General features: G+C 39.7%; 1 protein-coding gene across 2 annotated transcripts in view; it reads left to right on the plus strand.

Moving 5' to 3' along the window:
• The window catches only part of Fbxl4 (F-box and leucine rich repeat protein 4), a 79,274-nt gene that overhangs the window by 8,934 nt on the left and 44,542 nt on the right, over window positions 1–25,798 (plus strand). Inside the window, exons 2-4 of one of the 2 annotated variants that reach the window (XM_059254060.1) lie at window positions 7,471–7,654; window positions 8,299–8,880; window positions 19,702–20,047. In XM_059254060.1, the coding sequence (XP_059110043.1) occupies window positions 8,369–8,880; window positions 19,702–20,047 (858 nt within the window). In that variant the 5' untranslated portion in view covers window positions 7,471–7,654; window positions 8,299–8,368. The remainder of the gene's footprint in view (window positions 1–7,470; window positions 7,655–8,298; window positions 8,881–19,701; window positions 20,048–25,798) is intronic. The other variant, XM_059254059.1, reaches the window with a different exon arrangement.

Genomic DNA, 25,798 nt, shown 5'->3' on the forward strand with positions numbered 1-25,798 from the left:
AGAGAGGAAGGGGAGGAGTTTTTCCTTAGAATGAGGCTTTTACGTCAGGATGCAGGATGGAGCCAAGGGGTGGGATTTCAAGGGGCAGATCAGAATATTAACATTCCTCCATTTTGATTATTATAAAAAGAGGTGAGTTATGGGAGCAAGTGGGGGAACAGGGGCACTGAATTCTCGAGGCTACTTCAGGCTGACAAGGGGTGAAATAGGGAGGGGGGAACCTGGAGTCACGCACGGCAGAAGATCTCAGGAATATTCCTTGAGGGAGCTGAGGAGGCAGGTTATAGCAGTGGTGTTTCAGAAGCTTGGGAGGAAATGGCATGCCAAATCAGAAGTATAGAAGCCATGGCATCTGCTGTTTCTCTGGAAGTCAGGCAGGAACAATGAATTTGCAAAATGTGCTCAAAAAATAGATGGGGTCAGAAATGGGCTCTGGAGATTGTTAGTTTTCATCAGACCAGATTTCCTGATGCAGTAGCAAAACTTTTCCTAGGAGGTGTCTGTAAGACAGCTGGAATGGATTTACATCATGGCAAAAGGGCTAAAAATTCATTTAAGGACTCTTAAGAACTCTTTGTAGTCAGTGTTCTATCAGTTTATCAAAGCTGCATTTATCAGTATTAAAACTGTGAACCTCTGGAGTTATATCTGAAACTGGTCTATCCTGTACCATGAAGTCTGTGAATGAGGCATACATGTCTGTAATTGGAGTGTGTGTGTGTGTATATATATAAAATCTTAGGATTGGGGCTCTTAAACTGATACCCTAGTCATCAAACATTGTCAGATCTGAGAAGGATAAAATTTAAGAATTAATTTTAATTTTAAAATTAAAAAAAAATTCAGCTACCTAGGCAGCAGTCCCAAGTCTCTCTGTGGGTGTTGGGGGACAGAAGCCCCAAAGGCAGCACTTGTTCAACTGCTAGGCCTACAAGATCTGACAGATTTTTTTCTGTGGAGTAGAAATTTGGGGAGACTGACCCACCTTGACTTTGTAGCATGGGGCAATCGGTCCTCCATTGTTCCACTTATTCACAGTCTGGACAGGATCTCAGCTTCTTACTGCATGGCCAGCCTTGCCATAAGCTTCTGGGTGGAAGTTCTTCTGTGGCCATCTATCTTCTTGGAGGAGATATAGGATGCTGCCAGGAGCTGACATATCTCTCTATCATTAAAAGCTTTTATATTAAATGCCATATTTGCAGATCTCTACATATGTTTGAGGACTGGGGGAAAATCTGTTAGATGTATTTATAACTTTGAGAGCATATATATGACTTAAATCTGAATATACAGGTTTCCCAGTTAGTTACAGCGTAATGACATTAGCAAGGACAGGGAGGTTCACATTCTTAAGCCCAAATAGACCTCTGAGTAAGGAGAGACATTCTTTAAGCTGTTGGCAGTGACATCTGAATCTATTACCATTTTTAAGGCCCTGTATCTGTATTTTTGATCTTTGAGTACAGCCAGATTACAATCCTGAAAGACTTATATAGAAATAATTATTTCTTAAGCTGTCTCCTAAGAAGGCAAAGAAGAGTGACAGGGGAATGATCCCAAGGCTAAATGAGAACAGGAGAAAGGGGCTTGTGAGTCAGGGTGCAGCCCAACTCTGAGAAAAGGAAAAGGACCCTCTTGGTGGACTCTATGCCAGGGTTTCCATTCCTAACCTAGCCCTCCAGCCTATCCTTGGAACAGGGGACACAGGACGATGTATTCTCCATAGCTGCTTCAAGCTGAAATAGGGCGCAGATGGTCAGGACTCTGGCTAGTTAAAGGTGAGGAGGGAACCCAGGCATGTGGTCATCAGACCTGGCTGCAGAGGCAGGGAACAATTATGTTTGGCTGGGCTGGTCCACATCACATAGACAAGAATCTCTGCTGACATCCGTAGAGCAGTGAAAGTGCTGCAGGTTGTGGTCCACACTGCTGCTCTGATGTTTCTGCCAGCCTGCTGAAATATAGACTAAGATGGAGTTTAAATTTATGAATTTATTTGGAGCCTTTTGGCCCATGGTCTTAGTAATTGAGAAGAGCAGGAGTCGCAAGACCAGGAGAGAGAGAAAAACAAAACAAAACAAAACAAAACAAAACAAAACAAAAAAACCATCCTTAGGAATAGACAAGTGAAGGAAAAAATAAAAGTTTTAGATAAATTAGTATTATCAATAAGTACTGAAATCCAAATCATGAAAAGCAGGTAATGAGTAGCCAAGAAAAATTTAAAATCCTGAGTTTGTGGCCCAAAGTGTATCAGAATTGTATTAATGTTAAAATATGAAATTTAAAATCTTAATATAATGATACTGCCTGCATGTGGTTCCTCTGATTCCTTGGAGGGGAGCACATATGCCTCTAGGCCCCTTTCACACTAGAGGAACGAATGGCAGGCCTTGACTGGACTTCCTCCCCGCCATGATGGCTGATGTCTGAGAGAGGCCCCTGGGGAACGCTAGGCCAAGGCCAGAGGACTTTTCCTTGGACCTTAAAACAATGGTGAAACAATTCATGGTGAGAGGTGATTCCCTAACCTCCCCCTATACCATCAGCCTGAGTGACAGGTGCCCCGCCCATGTTGCCCTTAGTTAAGATGGCAATGAGGTCATATGACCTGCCTGTTTTGACCTTAGCCAAGATGGTGGCTAGCCCATGTGGTTGCCCTTATTTAAGATGGCACCACCTGATCATATGATCACTCCTACCAGATACGGCACCTGACCCCATGTTCATATGGGTTTTTTTTAAACCCCCCCCCCCCAATAAACGGAACAGATAAGGAACAGATAAATTGAAGCATTTAAAAGTCAGTCAGAAAGAAATACAGATGGCCATATCAGTCATGCATTTCCATTTGCACATTGGGAATAGACTTTGTGAAAGAAATATAGAGAAGTAGCAGTGCAGCTAGGTGGGAGAGAGCCCCCCCCCCCAGCTGTGGCATCGTGCCAGCAGCTGCAGGGGAACAAACCCAAGTGATGGGTTTGTGGCAGTGGTGGAGGCAGGGGGCCATAGGCGCATTTTTCCACAATGAGGTATAAGGCCCAGTGGACTGACCTCCGGCATCCTAGAGGGTCATTGAGGGCCAATGATAACAGCACAAGATAGCCAGTGGACCATCATCACAAAGGCTATGGGCCGTGGAATTGAGGGGGCACAGATTGTCTCCACATGCTGTCGCATAGGGATGGGGGCCAAAGGGCTATGAACCCAAGAGATACGTGCTACCAGCAAACGAAACGAGATGAATTCTCACTTGTAGGAAAATGGCCAGAAGGGAAGGGAGGAATCTTACTGATCCAGTAGGGTAAAGAGTCCTGGTGGTGCTCCAGCCTGAAAAATGGTGGGTGGTACAGGATCCCAGAACTCCTCAGACTGCCAGCGGGCAGGAGAAAGCAGTGGGATTGCCTGGCGACTTTGGGTGCCAATGTTATGAATTATTGGGTGGGGGACCCAAGGATACATACATGTGGAGAGTATTATAATAAAGAGATGAAGAGAAAGAAAAGAGAGAGAAGAGAGAGAGAGGTCGGTGTGCACCTCATGGGAGGAAAAGCAGGAGAGAGAGAAGAAGGGGAGGAGTTTTTCCTTAGAATGAGGCTTTTATGTCAGGACACAGGGCAGCACCAGAGGGTGGGATTTCAGGGGGCAGATCGAATATTCACAGCCTATACCTCTTAATTTCTCTTTTTCCACTGTTAATGTTTTCTATGTAATTGTATTATTTAACTTGGTTAAGCACTTTATAATGTGGAAGATGTGATAGAAAATAAAGTTGCATTATATTAAAACCATGTTGTGTAACACAGGTTGTTTCCCAAGGGATATGAGAATCTCAAGATACAACTTAAAATGGCAGTTGCTTTGTGTTTCTTGATTGTACTTGTGGGACATTTGCTGTGTCCTGGGGAGTCTCTTGTAGAGGGTAAGCTCTAGGGAAACCAGGAATGTTAAGCATGAAGGCTTGTCTCTTCAACACAAGGCTGGGAGTAGATGTAGTTAATCGCCTGGTGATCTGTGCTGTCTGTAGAACCAGGCCACACCTGAATTCCCCAGACTATCGTTTACCCCAGACCCTTCCTCCCTAGACCTTTAGCTTTAGCTTTGTTTCTCAGTCAGTAGAACTCATCTTTAGGGGAGACATCACATGTACTTTACAGCCTGGTGACCTCTATGTATGACCAAGACCACACCAGATCCTAGGCTCTTCAGCTATAGAACTCACCTTCATGGTAGAGGTTGCATGTACTTTGTGGAGAGTTTTGATGTAGTCATGCCGTAAGCTTTATTGTGCACATGGGATTGGGATAATTGTTACCAGGAAACCTTTTCCCAAAACTGTATTGTACTTAAATATGTCTAAAATAAACTGCCTGGTGTCAGACTGTAGAAGCTTGAAGCAGTAAGTTATGTTGAGTCTGATTTCCTTCTTGCCTTATGAGAATTGTTCCTGTGCTGGCCATTTGTGGAGAACCCCACAGTTTCTCACCTCGTAATCACTGTTGATAAGAAACTGGATTAAGCAACAATAAAATGACGGCCACTCCATTGCTAATTTTGGCTTATTAACTGCAAAGTCACATTTTTATATGCTATGAGAGTCTTTAGAATAGCTTTTTGTATGAACTTGAAAATTTCTCCCTAAAGGTATACTTTATAATCACTTTTTTTGTAGTATTCCAGTATTCCATATCAATTTTAGCTTTGTTTTACAAAAATTAACTAAAGATTCTTTTTATCCAGAATTGAAGAAAACAAAATTTCCATTTTACATTTCTAATCTGATGAAACTTGACAGTGTAACATATATTTACAATTTATAACTCAGGTTTTACATATGTTGCTTCAATGCAAATTTTACTTAACTTTTACACAGCTTAAAAATAATATTGCCCATATGACAGTCTTGTTGATTTTTATATTATCCTGTAATCTGCAATGGTAAAAACTAGTTGAGAAACCGTTGTAAAGTTTGTGCCATGGTACATCAACCAAAATTTCACTTTTACGGTTTTGTTTGCCAAGAGTGGTTGTGAGGATTGACATAAATGAAGATACCTTGTTCTGTAGACGTTTCCTAGGTTTCATTAAACTGACTGCTTTCTGAGTGACAGTTTTGAGAAATGAAGGGAAAGGAGTTTAGTTTGCAGTGAGAGGCGATGGCGGTAGGCTGTGCTGACTCTGTCCACTTGACCAGAGTGCTGTCATGTGGCACATGGCTCTCCTTCCCTGAATGCCTCACCGCCTTTCCCCACAAGGTCTTGCTCTGCTTGTCCAAAATTTCCTTGTCCCTGAGGGTGCAAATTCCTCTCTGCTGGCCTCACCAGCTGACCCCTTTGTAATTCTTTCTATAGTGATTGACTTTTCACTGGCATGCATCTTCAGTAAGGATTCCTTCTGTTTTTTCCATTGTAAAAATGACCTTACAAAGAGGCTTCATATTTGTGCCTTCCATGTCCAAAAATGTCCCCAGTTTGGAAATAGTTGTGTTTTTCCAGTTTTTCTCACTCTGTTGGGAGGAATTCCAAACTATGAAGGTGGTTCAAGTTCAGGCCCTGTGCATGGCACATCCTGATTGAGTTGATACTGTGCCTGTGGATTTCTGGCAAGTGAGCCGGTTTTGATCCTGGTTCCATGGACAGGATTCCTCCTGAGTTGGGCTTCGTGAAGGTCCTTCCAAACATGGCCTGGGTTTGTAGACATTAGTAATTTTCTCTCTGGTTAGTGTGTTCTGTTGTAACCATTCTAGCTGATAAAATAACCTGAGTCAGTTAGCCCCACTCAGTCTTCTGCTCTGTTTCTCACAACTGCAATTTCCACGTGTGTTTTAAGATTAACCCTTTACTATTGCACTAGTTATCATTTTATATAGCATCTCAGTGTGTTTAGACCAGGACGGCACTGAGATGCAGAAGACACTGCTGTGTATTTTTAGACTAGTTTATGCTCTTTTGGTTCTGTTCCACATCACCTTTCTATCCACGTGCTGAAATAAGGAGTACACACCAAGCTATATATGAAGAAATGAAGAACTGCTGGGTTGCCTTGCCCAGCCTTAGCCCAAGGAGAGGAGCTTAGCTCTACCTCAAGTTGATATGCCATGCTTTGTTGACACCCGTGGGAGGCCTGTCCTTCTCTTTCTGAACAGAGGTGAAGGAGGGGTGCATTTGGGGAGTGCAAAAGGGAGGTGGGAGTAGCGGGGAGGGAAAACGGCTTTCGGGACATAAAATAAATGAAAACATTTAATTTTTTGTTTTTTGTTTTTTTTTTTTTTTGGTTTTTTTCGAGACAGGGTTTCTCTGTGTAGCTTTGTGCCTTTCCTGGAACTCACTCCGTAGCCCAGGCTGGCCTTGAACTCATAGAGATCCGTGATGGAGAGGTGGCTCAGCCGTTAAAGGCTAGGCTCACAACCAAAAATTTAATTAATTAAAAAAAAATGGAAAGAAATAAAGATCATTGCCTGGGTTCACTGCTTCAAAAAAAAAAAAAAAAAAGTATTCCTAAATATAAACCCTGCTAAAAGTCTTCTGAGAAAAATGTAGGACTATTTGGTACCAGAGAGTAAGCTTGCTACCACCAGGCCTCGTGGGTATTGCAAGTATTGAGATACACAGTAAAATACAAGGGTTAGAACTGGGTTTTCTACTTGGCAGAATGGCACACACCTTTTATCCCTGCTCTTGGGAGGCAGAGGAGGGTGGATCTCTGTGAGTTTGAGGCTAGCCTGGTCTACAGAGTGAGTACCACCAGGACAGACAGATAACACAGAGAAACCCTGCCTCAGAAAAAAAAGAACTGGATTTTCTAGGTTAGCAAAGAAGTGCCATCTGCCTTGAGGGAAGCCTTAATATAAGGAATATATGTAGATTGTATCTTGCATATCGAAAAGTCATTGGAGGGTCGAATGAATTAATACAGGTCATATAATGTGATCTTAGTGCTAGTGCTCAAGTTTTGGAGGCTAGAGCATTGCCATACTAAAATAAAAGTATGTGTATTCTCCTTCTGTTTAGTTCTGTTTAGAGGAAGCTGGAGCCGGGACTTAACAAGTACAAAACCAGTGTTCGATTTCCTTTTTTGTATTGACAGGGTGTTGGCTCCTTGGTGAGGGTGCCTTGCAAGTGAGTAGAGGTGGCTTGAAACACGTGTGGCCTCCTGGAGTCTTCTTGACTAGTCTCGAAATTTAAAACACACTGCTCAGTTCTGCTAAGATATTTCTTCAGGCATAGTTTGAAACAAAACCATAGTTGAAAAACCTCCAGTTAGGTATGGTTTGTTATACTTTCAGCAAATTCTGATAAACAAATTGTAAAAAAATATAGCTTAGTTGGAAGGTTTTATTTTTTAATTATTTTATGCTTTTTTCCCCCACATCACTTTTCTGTCAACATGTCAATATTTTGTAAACATACTTCTCTAAGAATACTTTGTAGCATAGAAATGAAAATATTTGTTTAAACTCTGTTTCAGGCTGTCTCATTTCAGCATCTGCACCTGAAAGCGGCATGTGTGTTTCAGACCCGTGGATGGGTGCCAGCTCCTGCACTTCCTGTGTATGTTCCGTGACCATTCTGGCTAGGGTGAGTGATGCCTAAGAGTAGCTGGCAACAAACGAGATGCCCGGCAGCTGAGAACCGCCCTAACAAGTAACAATGTAGGTAGAAATGAAATACTGTCTACTGGCCTTCGATACATATTGCAGTTCATTTAGTTGGTCAGAATTAACTGTCATCTCAAAAAACTATTCCCATAATGTAGAATCTGAACATAGCATGTCTGGGAATGATGAATAATTAAAAACAGGGATATAGCACCAGGCGGTTGACCTAGCAGGTGAAGGTGCTTGCTGTGCCTAACAATAGGGGATTGTTCATTAAAATGTCAAAGTATATCAGGGCCGAGGATTATTTGGGGTAAAAGTAGTATCTTAATAGTTTACCATACATTTTAAATAATTTTAATTTTAAAAGTTCATGGGTTTGGTATTTCTTGAGTGGTGATTATTTTATATAAAATATGGCTTTGGGATTCATATGTCTTCCATTGCCTTATATCAGCAGTTTGTTCCCCCTTTAGCATAAAGTATGTAAGTTTCTTACAAATTACATTTGGTAAATTGTTTATGCCAGAGATCATATTTATAGTTGGAAACTTGCATTTTCAAATTTCATTTTGGGAAGTGACACTGGGATAAGCCTCTTTGTTGCTGTATCCATGCATTTGGTTTTTGTTTTTGTTTTGTTTTGTTTCGTTTGCTTATTTAAATGATTTTACTTCACCAACCCATTCATTTTGTAGACCATCCCTCAGAGTTCATGCATCTCACTGAGGACACCTGATCTTTTGAAGCTTCATAGTTCACGACTAGATGTCACCAGTCTTTCCCATGTTAACAGTTCTGACCATGTTTTATTATATGTGCCTTCGGCGCCGAGCCAGGACAGCTACAAGAGGAGACATGATGAACAGCCATAGGACTGTAGTATCCAACAGCCGGACTTCCCCTCTCAATGCAGAGGTGGTCCAGTACGCCAAAAACGTGGTGGATTTCAGTTCCCATTATGGCAGTGAGAATAGCATGTCCTACACTATGTGGAATTTGGCAGGTGTACCAAATGTCTTCCCAAGTTCTGGTGACTTTACTCAGACAGCTGTGTTTCGAACTTACGGAACCTGGTGGGACCAGTGTCCTAGTGCTTCCTTGCCATTCAGAAGAACACCGTCCAATTTTCAGAGCCAGGACTATGTGGAACTTACTTTTGAGGAACAAGTATATCCTACAGCTGTTCATGTGCTGGAGACCTACCATCCTGGAGCAGTAATCAGAATTCTGGCTTGTTCAGCAAATCCCTACTCCCCAAACCCCCCAGCCGAAATAAGGTGAGACTCATTTTCTCATTGTTAATGAGCCAAGTCATGTGGATGGAAGGCTGGGGTTATGTCAGCACTGAAGTGTTTTTTCTGTTTACTTTTTGGCAACATCCTCTTAAATCATGTAAACACCTATGATTTTGAGATTTATTTTCTTTCTGACGAAGAAGAGTGGTCACTCACATGAAAATTTAATGCATGTTTTCTACCTAAAACACCACATATTATAATTATAGATTGTGTCGTTTGCTTGTCACAGAATCTACCATAAGTGAAAAGGCACAGTTTAAGGTAATGAATGGTACAGTCTGCAGTGTCAGTGGGTGGCAGGACTTCCAAACTTATTGTCAAGCCAGCATCGTGCTGACTGTTTTTAAGTACAACTCAAGATAAGCCTGTAGAGTGATGCCCTAGAGGGGTCCTTAGGAGATTAGCCTTGATGTTAGGTGAATGCTTCCATAGTCAGCACATCCATTTAAAAATAAATGCTAAGTTTTAAGGAATTGCTGAGTTTCCCCCTGGAAGTCTGTTTCCGTCATTAACCGGTCGAGCAGCCCCTGTGATTTGTTTTTGTACAATTCCTTGAGGAGGTGGTATACTCGCATAGGCCAATTGTCTAAAGGTACACAATATAGCCATTAATACATATGCTCCCCGTGTGCCTGCGACCCACCTTATCTGCTAAAGAAAGCACTTGGAAAGTTTTCTTTGTATCATTTCATTTCTCTGTGCAGATATAAGGGAATCAAATGTATTTTGCATTTTTCTCTATCTATACAATAATTCCTACTCAGGTCGTTTTGTATCTGATTTGTTTCACTACTGAGCAGTAGCAGTGAAGCCAAATGCTCCTTTGTTTCTTTCCTATAGCTGCATGTAATGTGGCCCACTTGTGTGCCCTGCTTATGCACTACTCCTTAACTGATAGGTGCTTACCTTTTGCCAGTCTTCTGTTATAAACACTAATGCAGAGAATAAAGTTACCACACATCACTTCAGTCTTCTCTAAGTCTGTGTGTGGGAGAAGCGTCTCAGAAGAATTGCTTGGCCAAGGAGGTACATATTTGTAATTTTGATGCATGGAGCCAAATTTCCCTATAAAGGGTCTGTACCTGTTTATATTTCCACAAGAAGTGTAAATATGGACATGCTTTGCCAAAGGACGCACAGTGTTAGTAAGTTTCACACTTTTGTAATTTATTAGGTGAAAATGTTATGTTTTATTTCTTTATTAAAATTATTTCATTGTCTCTGAGGTTGAATATCCTTTCCTATATCTAAGAACGATTTATATAACCTTTTCCTTGGATTATCTGATCATTTTATTTGCCTGTTCTTTGGTACTTGTCAATCTTTGGTTTTTAGATCTTTATGTCAATCTTAAGTTATTCATTCATTGACCACAGTGTCTGTCATGTTCTATGTTATTCTGAGTATTGAGGACACATCAACAACCATGCACAGAATAAAAACCTTTGCCCTATGAGCTCATTCCAGCTGACAGTGGTTTGTAGGCACCTTTGAACAGGTACCAATGAACTGTGGGGCCCCAGATGCTAGTGTAGAAGTGGAGCAGAGAGCAGCCCCCAAGACACACTACTGGCTTGTATCTCTGTCCTCAGTTCTAAGGGAATATATTCCCATCTTGCCAGGAAATAAATCCAGAGGTCAGCTCAACTGTTGCTGGAAACTGCATTGATAATTTATTGTGCATAGTGTTAGTGAAAACACAAAACGATCATCCTTTATATATATGCTGTTTCCTGAAAGAAAAAAAAAGCAGGAATTTGGACAAGATCTTCTCGTGAGAATTATTTATAATATTCTGTCATTCTTTGCTTTTCTTATAAAGTTATACACATAAAATGTGAACAGATTTGAGATCTATGAAACATGCACAGCCTTTTCTCTGATCCCAAACATTGCTGCATAACCGATTTGACTGTGTAATTTTAAAACTTAATTTGTAGATGCCTGTGATTTGCTTTGCTGATTATTAGCTTTATTCCTCAGAAAACTTGAATAAATATTAAGAGAAAAGGGGTCAGATCAATTTGTATTCCTGCAGCATAAGAAATTTTGTTTTGGTTTGGTTTTTAGAGACAGTTTCATTCTAGCCCCGAGCTGGCCTGGAACTTACAGCAGTCCTCCTTCCTCCATCTTCCAAGTGCTGAGCTTACAGACATGAACCTCCATACTTAGCTCAAAAACAGCATCCTTAAGTTTCACTGGTTGTGAGCTCAATAGATGCTTCATTGTCTAAAAACAGAATGAGAAGAAAGGTACCTACAGTTCTGCTCAGGTTCATGACTGTTACTATTTTGGTGAGTTTCCTTAGACAGTGGGAAACATTCATTGAATGTCCTTTCTCTGCTGGGAACAAAACGGAGCCACACAAAGATGGCTTTTGTTCTGAGCTCACAGGCCATCCTGGAAGAGGACTGTGACATTTTAGGGGACATGTACTGGCCAGGGGGAAACCTAATGTGTGTGGGGCTCTAGAAAGTCTAATCTAGTAGTTTCTTCAAGGAAGTGAATTCACTCAGGGTTGAGGGTGGCTCCAGCAGGGCTAAGAAAAGTGGATAGCACCTTCAATGGTGTGAGATCATCATTTGAAGAAGTGAGAAAAGCCCAAGCTATTGGGGCCTGCAAACGTCGGAAGAACAATTTAAAATCTAAACTGGGTTTTCTGGAATTTGAGATCTTAGAGCTGTCTTGGCTGTAGCTTTCTGGAAAGCTACAGGAAGATTCCTACTCCTGTGCAGTTATTTGCTGTGGAGGTGTGCTGGGAGATATCAGCAAGGATAGGGGAAGCTTAGGTACAATTCTGTGTAGGGAGGGCCTGTAGGGATGGAAGGGGGACTGAAAAACACTGGGTTTTTGCTACTCAGGAGCACATGATAGTTTTGTGAACAGGGTCACAGATGAAGGTCCCAAAGAGCAAAGCAAGACTGTCTGGAGGATGGATGCAAGAAGAGACCAGAGGCTGAGTGGGAGAAAGGAGTCAGCTACTGCCAACTAGATTACATGATAATTGTCAGATCACTGACTTTGCTAAATATGCAGGCATTAGAAGACAAGTGAAATAACAATACCATTCATCACCAAATTGCTACCACTTATATCAAATTAGTATGACTCTTGAATAAAGAACAGTTTTACAATAATTTGTGTATCTTTGTATGCACATAACAAGGTAATTCCCTCTCTCTTGTTTTCAAGAGGGCTCTGTCGTGTACTGGACTGTTGGCTCGTTTTAATTGACCAGTTTCATAACATTAGGAATTGAAACAAACTCCTGGGTTAGAGTGTGTTGGAGTAGTCCAGGAATTCTATGCAGGAAATGAACTCCATATAGTTTCAAACATTCCAAAGTTTAAAAGCCATCCTTTCCTGTTTCTTGTGATTTTCATTGCTAGCCAGCAGCATAGGAAGTTATAGGCAGTTCTGCTGGATTTCGGTGTCTTTTTGGCTTTTTGCCTAGTGCCTTCTTAAAAGGAAAAGAGATTGTACAGGGTGACGTGTGGCTGAGGATCAGAAAATAGGCTAGCTCAGGTGTTGTTTGTTGTTTTTTGCTCCTTTTGGGGGTCCATCAACCAGCTCCCACATAAAGACACAGAGGCTTTTTATTACTAGGAATGCCTTAGCTTGGCTTGTTCCTAGCCAGCTTTTCTTAACTTAGCCTGCCTACCTTTTGCCTCTGGGCTTTTCCCATTCTCTTACTTCTGTAAATCCTACTCTTACTCTGTGGCTTGCTGTGTAGCTGGGTGGCTGACGCCTGGAGTCCTCCTCCTTCTCTGGCTCCTTTTTTTTACTCAATCTCTTTTCTTCCTCCTCTCAGATTTCTCTTTCTATATATTCTCTCTCCTGCCAGCCCCACCTATCCTTTCTCCTGCCTTGCTATTGGCCAGCTCTTTATTAGACCATCAGGTGTTTAGATAGGCACAGTAACACAGCTTCACAGAGTTAAACAAATGCAACATAAACAAAAGTAACACACCTTAAAATAATATTCTACCACACTCAGGGCTACAGTTTAGAAGAAAGAGAAAGAAGATGGAGGCAGAAAGAAAGGAAGAAGGCAGAAAATGACAAGTTGATGTCATACTACAGAAACTGGGATTGTGTTATTCGGAGGATAAAGTTTAAAGATTTGTTTGTTTGGTTTTGAGTGCCTCAAACACTTTTCTAATACAGTGAAGACAGGAGAGCGGAGCCGCCATGGGAGAATTTGCTGCCAAAAGAAGTTGCTTAAGCAGCAGTTTCATGAACTGCCAAATCCCAGTTCCCTTGTCCTTATAGCCCAAGGCCCGAAGTCAGAATTGGCCAGGCCTTTCACAGAGAATGGCAGCGTGTTACTTTCCAGTTAGCGATGAGTTGGACTGTTGTCTCTAAGTACAAATGCAAGGTCTTTTGTTTGATGTGTTTTGTTTTTAATATTCAGAAGAAAACCTCAAAAGATAACAGAGGGGTGATTATTGTTATTATTATTATTTATAGACTATAAAAATTCCTGTTACTGTTCTTTGTTTTGTGGTTCATCATCCCCTTGGGGATAAGTTTCCTAGAATTCCCCATGGAACATTCCACTTCTGAATGTATCCAGAATCATCTTACTAAAGACAGCTGTACTCCCATGTCCACTGCAGCACTGTTCATAATAGCTCAGCTGTAGAATCAGTCTAAGTGCTCATCAACAGATGCATTGATAAGTAAATATGGCATACATGCTCAGTATTAGCTAACAATAAAGTATTAGGATATTAGCTAACAATAAAGAAGAATAAAATTTTGTCATTTGCAGCAAAATGGGTGGAACTGGAGGACATTATGTGTTCTCCAGTTAAGTGGAGTAAGCCTGACACAGAAAGACCAGTGCTCTGTGCTCTTCCTCAGATATGGAAGCCGTATAAATAAAGTCAGTGTAAAAGGACAATAGTGACTGTTAGAGATTGAGATTAGTAGTATGGGGGTCTGGGGTAAACTGGGGAACCTAAGTTTGATCACTGTATATTGCATGGTTATTTGAAATGTCATATTAGCTCCCATAAATGCATGCTAGAGAAAATTTTTTAAAAAGTAATCCTCATTTGAACTTATGCTTCGATTCTTGAAGTAGAAATGACCATATTTCCCATCTCTGTTCTCTCAGGGTTGGGGCCATATGTTCTTAGTTCCATTTTGGTCAACTAAAAACTATCAGGATACTTAAACATCAGTGGCTTCCCTTGTATAGATTCCTTATTGAGTTTTATAAACCTTTGTCTATTTCAGATTCTACATGCCTTACTCTAGTTTATTTTTCCTTTGGGTCAAGGAAAAAAACAGTTTGTTATATAATACGAACAGTATTAGTAGATAATGTATTTAAAATTTAATAAGTATTGTTAACTACAGATTCCTTCATAAGGAGAAATGACTCATGATGACATTAGAGATTACTGTAAACAATGTGTGATGCTTGCAGTGGTCATTCTTTTATACTGCCTGCCATACGCTCTTTGGAAAGCAATTTTTATTGATTGATTGACTGATTTTTGGTTTTTTCGAGACAGGGTTTCTCTGTGTAGTTTTGGTGCCTGTCCTGGAACTCACTTGGTAGCCCAGGCTGACCTCCAACTCACAGAGATCTACCTGACTCTGTCTCCCAAGTGCTGGGATTAAAGGCGTGAGCCACCACTGCCCAGCGAAAGCAGTTTTTAAATAGTGTACATGGAGAGTTAAAGTATTCCTTATTTTTAATTATTGAAACATAGATTCTTTTCTCACATAATATATTCTGACTACAGTTTCCCCTCCCTCTACTCCTCCCAGTTCCTCTTCACCTCCCTTCTAATCAGGATCCACTTTCTTTCTGTATCTCATTGGAAAAGAACAGACTTCTAGGAGAAAACAACCAAGCATGACAGAACATATGAGCTCATATGTGGGTTCATATGCGCTTTGCTCATGTAAATTTAGAGGGCCTTATTTCGTTGGTGTCCTCCTTCTCCTCTGGCTCTTGCACTCTTTCTGTCTCCTCTTCTACATGGATCCCTGAGCTCTGAGGTCAGGGATTTGATGGAGACATCCATTTATGTCTGAGTGTTCCAAGATGTCTGTCTGTCTGTCTCTCTCTCTCTCTCTCTCTCTTTCCTTCCTTCTTTCTCTCTCTCTTCCTCTCTCCCTCCCTTCCTTCCCCTTCCCCCTGTAATGTGTGGCTGCGGGTCTCAGCATTTGTTCCCACCTGCTACAGAAGCTTCCCTGATAATAGCTGAACAAGGCACCTATCTATGAGAATAGCAGAATGTCATTGGAGTCATGCTATCACTGCTTTTTTGACCTATAGTATATGGTTCCAACCTAGGTCCCTGGGCTGTCTTGGCTTAGGTTCTTGATCACCCAAGCAGTGTCGGGTATGGCTTCCATTTCGTGGAGTGGGCCTGAAGTTAAATCATTTATTGGTTGTTTCTTCCAACAAGCTTTGTTCTACCAGTGCCCTAGCATATCTTATAGGCAGGTCACCATTTTAGATCAAAGGGGTTGTGGCAGGCTTGGTGTTTACCTTTCTCTTTTAGTAATGTAATGTGCAGAGTACCTTCCTCTACCAAAGATGTTAGAATGTAGGGATGAAGACTGTGTAGATACCAGCTATATGTGTAGGTGCCTTCTCTATGTTCATTGACTTGTGTAGGTGTTGTCTTCAGCAATGCATACACAAATGTCAGTTTGTGGAGAGCAGTGTATTGTCTTGGCAATAGTCTGGGTTGTTTGAGGATTCCCATGGGACCCCTTTTGGCTAACAACTCAATTATATGTATTCTAATCCTACTTTGGTGAGAAAAGGTGGTCAGTTGGTATTCTGTCTCCTCTATTTAGTGATATCATTTAGATTACCTTTATATATGTACATATTTTAGGAAGTTTCTACTATGTTAGGTTTCCTTACAACTCCTCAAATGCCACTTAATTTTAGTTATCTTTCCCTGTATTCTCTCCTTTGTCTCCCTCTTCTTTCACCCTCCCCACTTAATCTGCTCCTTCAAGCCCTCCCATCCACTCATAATTATCTATCTATTTCCCTTTTCTAATGAGATCTGTATACTCTAATCCCTAATACTATATCTACCCTCTGTGGTTCTATGGATATTAGTATCCACATGTGGTGATGTGAACTGGAATGGCCCCCATAGGCTCATGTATTCGAATGCTTACTCATTAGAGAGTAGCACTTGAGAGGGTTAGGAAGTGTGGCCATGTTAGAGTAGGTATGACCTTATATGTATATCACTGGCTTTAGGGTTTCAGGAGCCCAAGCCAGCTGTGCCCCCCACTCCCGCTTGCTGTCTGTGGATCAGGTGTATAGTAGCTCTCACCTACTTTTTCAGCACCATATCTTCCTGCCTGCTACCATGCTCCCTACCATGATGATAATAAACTAGACCTCTGAAACTGTAAGCAAGCCCCAATTAAATGCTTTCCTTTATAAGAGTTGCCATGCGCATGGTGTCTTTTCACAGAAATGGAATACTGACTAAATCAGAAGTTGGTATTAGGGAGCAGGGTATTTGCTATGACAGACTTGATCCTGCTTCTTGTTGTTGGAATGTGGACTTTGGGACTTTGGATTAGGAAAGCATTTGGACATTTTAAGTGTCATCTTAATGGGCCATACAAGCATGGAAGACAGTGGTGCTGAAAGCAATGTAGATTATGGCAGCCTGGCTCAAGAGATTGCAGAGGGGAAGAATATTAATAAGTGGCCTGGAGATCATTTCTTGTGATAATTTGGTGAAGAATGTGGCTGCTTTTTGCACTTGTTCTAAAAGTCTGCCTGAAGCTAAATTGAAGAGTTGTGAATTAATGGCTTTGACAGAGGAGATTTCAAGACAGCCAATTTTGACTGTGGTTGTTAGTGGCTACTCTTATGCAGATTTATAATGAAAAGGAACAAGGAAAAATACAAAATGTACAGTTTGGGGAGGAAAGGAGTAGCAGGAAATGGAAGGGAACAGAGTCCTGTGTTCAAGGAGATAAAAAGTTTAAAAAAGAGTCCTGTGTTCAAGGAGATAAAAAGTTTAAAGAAAAGCCTGATCCTGAATGAAATAAAGGGAGCGGTAGCCTCAGGCAAGACCCTACCTAGCTAAGCCTCCAACTTATAAAAAGGAATTAAAGAAAAGCTTAAGCAGAGAAGGAAATCATCAACATAAGAAAGCTGATACAGATGTAATTGAACCAGGGGGCCAAGTTCCAGCTCCAGCAAGAGAAGAACTTGGTAGCTTCAGCCCTGCTGGTTTTCAGTCTTGCTTTGGTCCACCTCACTATGTTCCCTTGCCTCCCTTTTGGAATGATAATATATATTCTGTGCCATGAATGTTGGAAGTGTATGACTTGGCTTTTTGATTTTTATCTAGTAGGGATTGTAGTTAAAAGATTGTCGTGAGTCTCAGAAGAGACTTTGAACTTTGAACTGTTAGACAGTGTTGAGACTGTTATGGACTGTAGGAGCTTTTGAGGTTGGTCTGAATGCATGCTTACATTGTGATAGGGCTACAACCCTATGGGGACCAGGGAATGAAATGTGATAGTATGAATGGGAATGACCCCCATAGGTTCATATATTTGAATGCTTGGTCATTAGGGATTGGCACTACTTGAAGGGGATTAGGAGGTATGGCCATGTTGGAGTACGTGTGGCCTTGTTGGAGGAAGTGTGTCACTAGGGGTAGGCTTTTTTCAGAATCCCAAGCCAGGTCCAGTGGCACTCTCTGTGCTCCCTGCCAGTCCGGATGTAGAACTCTCAGCTCTTTCTCCAGCACCATGTCTGCCTGCATGCTACCATGCTTCCCACCATGCTGATAGTGGACTAAATTTCTGAACTGTAAGCAAGCCCTAGTTAAATGCTTTCCTTCATAAGAGTTGCCATGGAAATGGTGTTTCTTCATAGCAATAGAACATTGACTAAGGCACCACATATAAATAAATACATACCATTTTGTTTTTCTAGGTCTGGGATAACTCACTTTTTTTTCTAGTTTCATCCATTTGCCTGAAAAATTCGTGATTTCATTTTTTTTAAACTGGTAGAATAATCCATTTTGTAAATGTACTATATTTTCTTGATCAGTTCTTCTGTTGAGGGACATCTAGGTTGTTCCACTTTCTGGCTGTTATCAATAGAGCAGCAGTGAAATATAGTTGAGCAAGTATCTCTGTGGGTAGGATGAAACATTCTTTGGGTATATGCCCGAGTCATAGATTCCCATCTTCCTGAGGAACCACCACACTGATATTCATAGCAACTCTACAAGTTTGTACTCCCTCCAGCAATAGGGAATTGAGACCGTTGATATTGAAACATATCAATGACCAATGACTGTTTATTCCTGATATTTATTGTTGTTGTTGTAGGTGGTGGTGGAGTTTGTGTGTGTGTATATATGGTGTACTTTGTCAGAATTTTCTTCTAGCATGGCTGGATTTGTATATAGATACTGCTTAAATATGGTTTTATCATGTAATGTCTTATTTTCTCCATCTATGATGATTGAAAGTTTTGCTGGGTATAGTAGTCTGTGCTGGTAACTATGGTTTCTTAGAATCTGCAGCACATCTGCCCCAGGCTCTTTGGGCTTTTAGAGTCTCCATTGAGAAACTGGTGTCATTCTTTTTTTTTTTTTTTTTTTTTTTAGATTTTGGGAGCTGACACATAGGAATGGGTATGGGCTAGGAGAAGGAGGCAATGGGGTCTGCTCAGTTATCTGGGAATGGGGCAGAGAGGAAGGAGGGGCTGCTGCAGGTGTTGTGCTACAGAACTGGGGATGAGATTTGTGGATTTTGAAGAATAGTTTTATAAGAAGCCCCACGTGGACATGGGAGAGTAATAGAAGTACATTGGACATTCTATTGGAGAAGACATCATGAGTTTAGACTCAAATTAGTTATAAATATACTGTGAAAAAGTAAGGATAATTTGGCTGAGAAGTAGGAGTCCTATTGTAAGGACAGGAGAGATTGTTATTCTTTTGTTATTTGTTATAGGTGTGACTAAAGAATAATGACATGACAATTCAGGATGAGGACATATAAGACAGTTCCTGACAAAATTTAATGACTGAATTTCAAAACCAGGAAAACATTGCTTGAAGGTTAGGGAGATGACTCAGTCAATAAAATGCCTGAGGACCTGAGTTTCATTCCCAGAGCCCATGTGAAAACTGCTGGGCATGGTGGTGTACAATTGTAAGCTCAGTGTGGGCAGAGATGGAGGCAGTCTTTAAAAACAAAACAAGACAGGGTGGGCGGTGCTTGAGGAATGATGCTCATGGTTATCCTCTCTTCTCCACATACATACACCTGCACACATATACAATCCCATACCCAGAAAGAGCATGGAATTTTGAATTTGTACGAGGCTAGTAACGAAAATAGAAATGCTGGAGAGGAGACCTTTGTGAAGTAAAAGGATCAGCTTTGCTTCTGACTTGGCTGAGAATGCGCACATGGGTGTCTTTGTCCTCTGTGTGTCTTCTTTCTCGGTGTTTATTATTCTGTAAAACTGAATTTGATTCTTCAGATACCTTTAACTATTGATTCTAGTCTTTAACCAATGTGAAATCTTGGGGGAAATACAAAGAAGTTTTGGAGGGCTTGTAAAAGTATTTTAAGTAGAGCATCTGACATTTAGTTCTTTTTGTTTTTTAAAAATAATATTCTTGCAGTGACTCTTGTGTTTGATTTCACCCTTTTTGTTTCCTTTCTTTCACACTGTATTAGTTGGGTGGGGGATTGTACCCTAACAGTACCAGTAGATCTCATTCTAAACTGTAGGGACGTTTCTTTCTTTGGCAGATGGGAGATTCTTTGGTCAGAGAGACCTACGAAGGTGAATGCTTCCCAGGCTCGCCAGTTTAAACCTTGTATTAAGCAGATAAATTTCCCCACAAACCTTATACGACTGGAAGTAAATAGTTCTCTTCTGGATTATTACACCGAATTAGATGCAGTTGTGCTACATGGTACGAAGGACAAGCCACTGCTCTCTCTCCAGACTTCACTTGTTGACATGAATGATCTAGAAGATGATGACTATGAAGAAAAGGATGGCTGTGGAATGGATGGTCTTAACAAAAAGTTTAGCAGTGCTGCCCTTGGGGATGGGCCAAATAATGGGTATTTCGATAAACTACCATATGAGGTAAGCCACAAGTAATTGCCATATTGAATATAGCACTACAGAGTTTTAATGTCGAAACAAATGCTTGCTTTGCCAGCTATCAGAAGAATAGTTTTCGTGAGACACATAAAATCTCATGTGTTAGAGATCTGCGGTTTGGAAAAAATTAAAGAAACTTATTTTAAATAATTCTACTTTTGTTTTGGTTTGACTTCAGAGACTCTGGATAAACTCTTAAACATGTATTGTTCTGTCAGTACTTGGTAAGAACCCAGTACATACACCATAATAAACTGTACTTCCCTTTTCTTAATTGTATAGCATAGCAGTCTGTGCTTGACTTTATACCTGTTAGACTGAAAATTAGTAGGAGAATGCTTATCCCACTTAATAGCACAGTTATTGTCCCTGAGGGTCGTCTTCTTTACCATCTCTAGTCTATATTCGAACTATGAATTTTGGTCTAGGTTGGCCCAGTGTTCCTTTTATTAGAAATACCTGTTTGATATCTAGTTTGAAATTTTGTTTTCAGTGTGTCTCTTTGAGAGTCTCTTTAGTGTGGTTATTTAACCTCCCTAGCTCCAGACATCAAATGCCAGGAATATTCTGTAGCTGTGTGATCCCAAAATCTCCCCACCTGTTTCTAATGCCCTAGGGTCAAGTAGACTAAGCATTTTGTCTTCTTTTGAAAACTGTATGCTGCTAAAATACAGTATGATCCTTTTTTATATGAAAATTTTAGATCCAAAAACCCATCTAGATATCATTCTTATAAGTGGATGAGTATTTTACTTTTGATTATACTGATAGAAGTAGCTAAACTTGCATGGAGATTAGGCAGCCTCTTGAATGCCAAGGAGGTATAGTAACTACATCTGTTGAACAGTTTACAATTAAAATGCTGTGGTGCATCTCTAGAGTGGCTAAAGTTGCTAGGTATAAAATTTAAGGGTCTAAAATGTCAGTCAGTAGGCACAGACCCAGGGTTTCACCCGAATATCACAGATTATGGAAGGTCATCCATACCTTACAGGGGAGAGGGAGGCTATGTGGGAAGATTGAGTAGGGAGAGATGGGCTGAGATGGTGATACGCTGTTCCTTGGGGGCTCTGAGATCTGCTTGGAAGCAGTTCACCTCTAGAAAGTGAATCACTTTTCATTTTTACCTACTTCCAAAAATGGTTAAGATAGGAATTTAGATTTAATATATTTTAAATGATTTTGAGTTTTATCCAAACCTGATACTACCTAGCTTATATCATTAAAAGGAGTGATGGAGGCAGAGAGAAGTGACTATTCAGAGGTGAGAAGAACGGCTGTAGCCTGATGGGAATACCAGCATTTCTGCATGCCTGCAGTTAGATCTGACAAGGAGAGTGCTGGAGAGGCCACATTCACACAGACAGCACTACAGGACTGTTAGCATTGCAGAAGCACCTGCTCTACTGCATCAAAGAGCATCCTCAGAGTTTCCCAAGAGCTTTGCACTTTTCTCCAGCTAGCCAGTGGGCTGTAGGGTGCTGAGATTCTCTAGTGCTTAGTAAAATTGGTCGGGATGGGGTTTTGGATACTTTTGAATTAGTAATAATTTGCTAAAAATCTAGAGAAGATACATGATTATAATTTCATGCTTTACATTTTTGAATGGAAGAGAAGGATATAGACTAATAGCTAATATTCTAGAAATTGCCCATAATATTCAGGCAATTTTACATATGTGTTTTATTCCACAATTAAGAGCATCTAAATGAGCCAGGCAGTGGTGGGGCATGCCTTTAATCCCAGCACTTGGGAGGAAGAGTCAGGCGGATCTCTATGAGTTGGAAGCCAGCCTAGTCTTCAGAGTGAGTTCCAGGATAGCCAAGGCTACACAGAGAAACCCTGTGTCGAAAAACAAAAACAAACAAACAAAAAGAGGTATAAATGAGAGAGAGGGTGTGTATAAATTTATTGTAGGTGTAATCTGCCTCAGTGAAAGGAAGCAATGGGAGTAGAGTAGGAAGGTCTCCGTGGAATGGATTGTGAAATTTTAGCTTCTTATATGGTGAAAGGTAAGAGCTTGTAGAAAGTTTCAAATACATGATACAACATAAAGAAGCCAGGAGACAGAACCGGTATTCTTGAAGGGGCACTGATTAGGTGTGATGAAAAAGGGTGTCAGGTGAAGAATCAGTGTTGTAAAATGGGCTGAACAGTCTCATGGACTACATTGAGGTTCAAGAGCCAGTTGATCAGCTGGGTTTCGGATCCTTTTAAATACATCACATCCTCTGTTCATTGTGTTCCTCTAAAGGTGCTTCATGTTAAGATGTCCCTATGAACACGGCTTAATAGACAGTAGATACTATATTAGTGACGATTAGGAGCTGTGTCCATTTGGTCTAAAATCTATCATTTATTTAATCAAACTCCAAAAGAGCTCCTTCACATGTTAGTGTCATAGTTTTAGTGACTTTTCATTCTTTTTATATTTTGATATTTTCTCAAAAGGTTATATTAAGTATCAGAATGTCATATATTAATATTTTATGTCTTCTCATAGTATATACCTTTTAATATGGAGGCTTTGGTTTGGACTATTCCAGAAGATGCTAGAGTTTGTCTGAGTATTGACTCACCAGGAAGAAATGAGCTATTCATCATCTGATCCAGAATGTCTTTTTACACTAACTGTTTAAAAGTTCTATGGAGCTAGCATGGTGGTACATACCCCTAACCCAGCACTCAGGAGACAGAGGCAAATGGATTTCTGTGAGTTCTAGGCCAGCTAGTGCTACATAGTGAGACCCTGTCTCAGAAAAGGAAAGAAAGAAAAATAAAAGAATTCTATGAAAATTAATTTTAATATTTTTGTTAAAAAATACATTATTCTGTAAATTTTAAGGTACCTCATTTGCCAAGGTCAGACAATTCATATTTTTTTTCAAGCATTTAACAGTCTATCAATTAAACTTACATATAATAAAGAAGAATTAATTTTTATAAACCAGTGTATTACTATATAAGACTAAACAAGAATAGATCATTTCAGACCATTTTGTTAATATTTATTTATTGCTACATAAATAAAATAATGCAAAATAGAATTATTTTAAAGTAATACAAAGATCATCAAAGATTTATTCCTGGTATTTAAGCATATTTTTATATTAGAGAGTCAAGATGATAATATTACAGTACTAAGTCAAAAGGACAAAATCTCAGGGTCTACTCTAGAAGGTAGCAAAACTAGGAGTCAAAGCTGGAGGGGTATCTATATTTTTACCTGCTTTTTAAAGTAAGTACTTTGTTATTTGTTAACCTAGCTAATATAGAGTTATGAAACACTAGAAATACCAGGTGCTGGATAGTAGCCACTAGCCATATGTACTCTTGAGACACTTGAAAAATGTAGCTGAATTGAGATGTCTACAAAGTGAGTTCCAGGCCAGCCAGGCCTACAGAATGAGACTATGTCTTTAAAAAATATGTTTATTCAAGTTTTGGAACTACATATATATCTCACCTTCATGGCTCATATTAAGTGAATTGAATTAAATTGAATCACAATGTTATTTAATACCATTCTAAAAGTTTTAGTTAGTACTATAGACATGAGACAGATATAAAAGGTGTAATTTTTTAAAAGTAGGCTATAAAATCATTTGCAGGCAAAATGATTATATATTAGAATATTCAGGAGAATTAGGAAATAAAAATCGATTGACAGATGTCAGAGTTATAGATAAATACCCATAGCTTTAGAAACTCCTGGGACATGAAAGATTATTAAATGTTAAGTCATACAGTGCCCTTGAGTAGTAGGACACAATAAGACAAAAGTACCATGCATGTGTATCCACATACACATGGATCCTACAAACACAGTGTCAGCTTTTCTTAAAGTTACAATGTGTTTAATGAAGTCCCAATTGAAATACAAACAGATTTTTTTATTTGAAAAGTTCACCTAAGAAAATGAAAATAATGAAGAAAATTCTGGAAAAGTGGTCATGATTCTTACTTTCATTCTAACATATACACTTTAACTGTAGAAGAAAACTTGGTTCACATTGAAGGTTATTGAAATGAGAGAAATGATGGATAGATAAATAGTTGAGTCCTTGAATAGACCAAGAGGAAAAAAGAAAACATTTGGAATTAAATTTCTATAATTAACAACAGTAGCAAAAATAAAAAGAAATGAAGAGGAGGTGGTGGAGGATGAAGAATAGGGCTGGAGGAATAAAGACAACTCAGTGTGTTCCCCGCCCTTGTGCCTTACAGAATGGTAAAGTTTAATACCAGTTTTTGTCAAGTACGTAAGTGAATGGGTACTTGTATACACTATGAATATATAAATTGATGTGAACATTCAGAAGAGCAACTTTTAAATGTGTGTAACTTACTCTAAAGATATATTGCCAGTTTGCCAAGATGAACATGCATACATAATACATACACACAATGATATTGCAGTATTCTTTGCAGTAAGAAAACAGCAGGAAATACATCAATATACAACTATTTTATTGTTATTGTGTCACATGTGTGAAATGGAATAAGGTAGGTCTGTTTGTACAGATAAAGATCTGCAGGATATGTCATTGAATAGGAAAAGTAAGATGCTAAGCAGTGAATATAGTCTCATTCTTTTAGTGCATAACCAAGAATAGATGGTCATTTATCTGGAAGAGATCAGAAAAGAGCTATTAGTAGTGCTTTCCTCTGTTTGTGTCTTGGGGGAGTGCTACCTCATTTTCCACATTTCTCCTGTGGTTGACTTTCCTAGTTTTTCACCTGCACGTTTTTGTTTGTATATGTCAACAAGGTTATCTGGTTGATGGAAATTTGTTAAAGTGTTTGGGTATGATAGGGATTCTTCGGTGGTACTTTTCACTTGAGATTGGGCTCTTATTGAATGCATCAGGGGCACTTAAAGCTAGTGAGCAGGTTGAGAATCAGGGGATGGGAAATTGCTAAGAAGCACTATCAGGAGAAGGGACGATTTAAGCTGACCTGAAATAATGGGATTTGTATTTAGACACAGGTAGCCCAGCTATACCTACATCATCATAGAGGATGATGAGGATTCTTGCTAACTTAATGATTTTGTATTTTGTTTGTTTTGGTAAAATTGGATTTTATAAAGCAGCAAAAAATAGGCCCAGGAGGAAGTCTAGAAAACGGACTAAGTATTGGTCAAAGAGAGAATCTTTTGAGTTTTTATGCAAATAATTTTTATTTCCGTTTTTCTAATAAGTATGTATGCAAACGTACAACATCCTCAAGTCATTTTTACAGCCAAGTTCAATGCTAAAAATAAATAGCAAGCCTTATTAGATACAATATGTTAATCAACAACTGCTCTTGTTTTATAAATACCCTTGAAACTTCAAAGACTATATTGTTCATCTGAATGTTAAAATATTTGGCACCAAACAATGAAATTCTGATCGGACATTAATACTGAATTTATATGATCAGTTGAAGAAGATCATTTATCCTAAAGGGTATAATTACTTACGGAGAAAATTCCGATAGATAGTTTGTGTTAAATGAAAAAACTTACCTTCTCTCATCTAAAGATTTTTTTATAATTAAGCAAATACACAATTTTTCGTTATGATTCTTGGTTCAGTTTAGTTTAGAAAGCCCCAACTGGAAAACAAATCTTAGACTAATTCAAAGAGATGATTGTAATTAAAGTTATCTTGTGTTTCCACTTCGTTAATAATGTGTGTTGCCCCGTCATTGCTGCTAGCTGCCTTCAGTGGGATTCCTCTTTTCTCC

Source organism: Peromyscus eremicus, chromosome 2 (genome assembly GCF_949786415.1).
Source record: "Peromyscus eremicus chromosome 2, PerEre_H2_v1, whole genome shotgun sequence".
NCBI lineage: Eukaryota > Metazoa > Chordata > Mammalia > Rodentia > Cricetidae > Peromyscus > Peromyscus eremicus.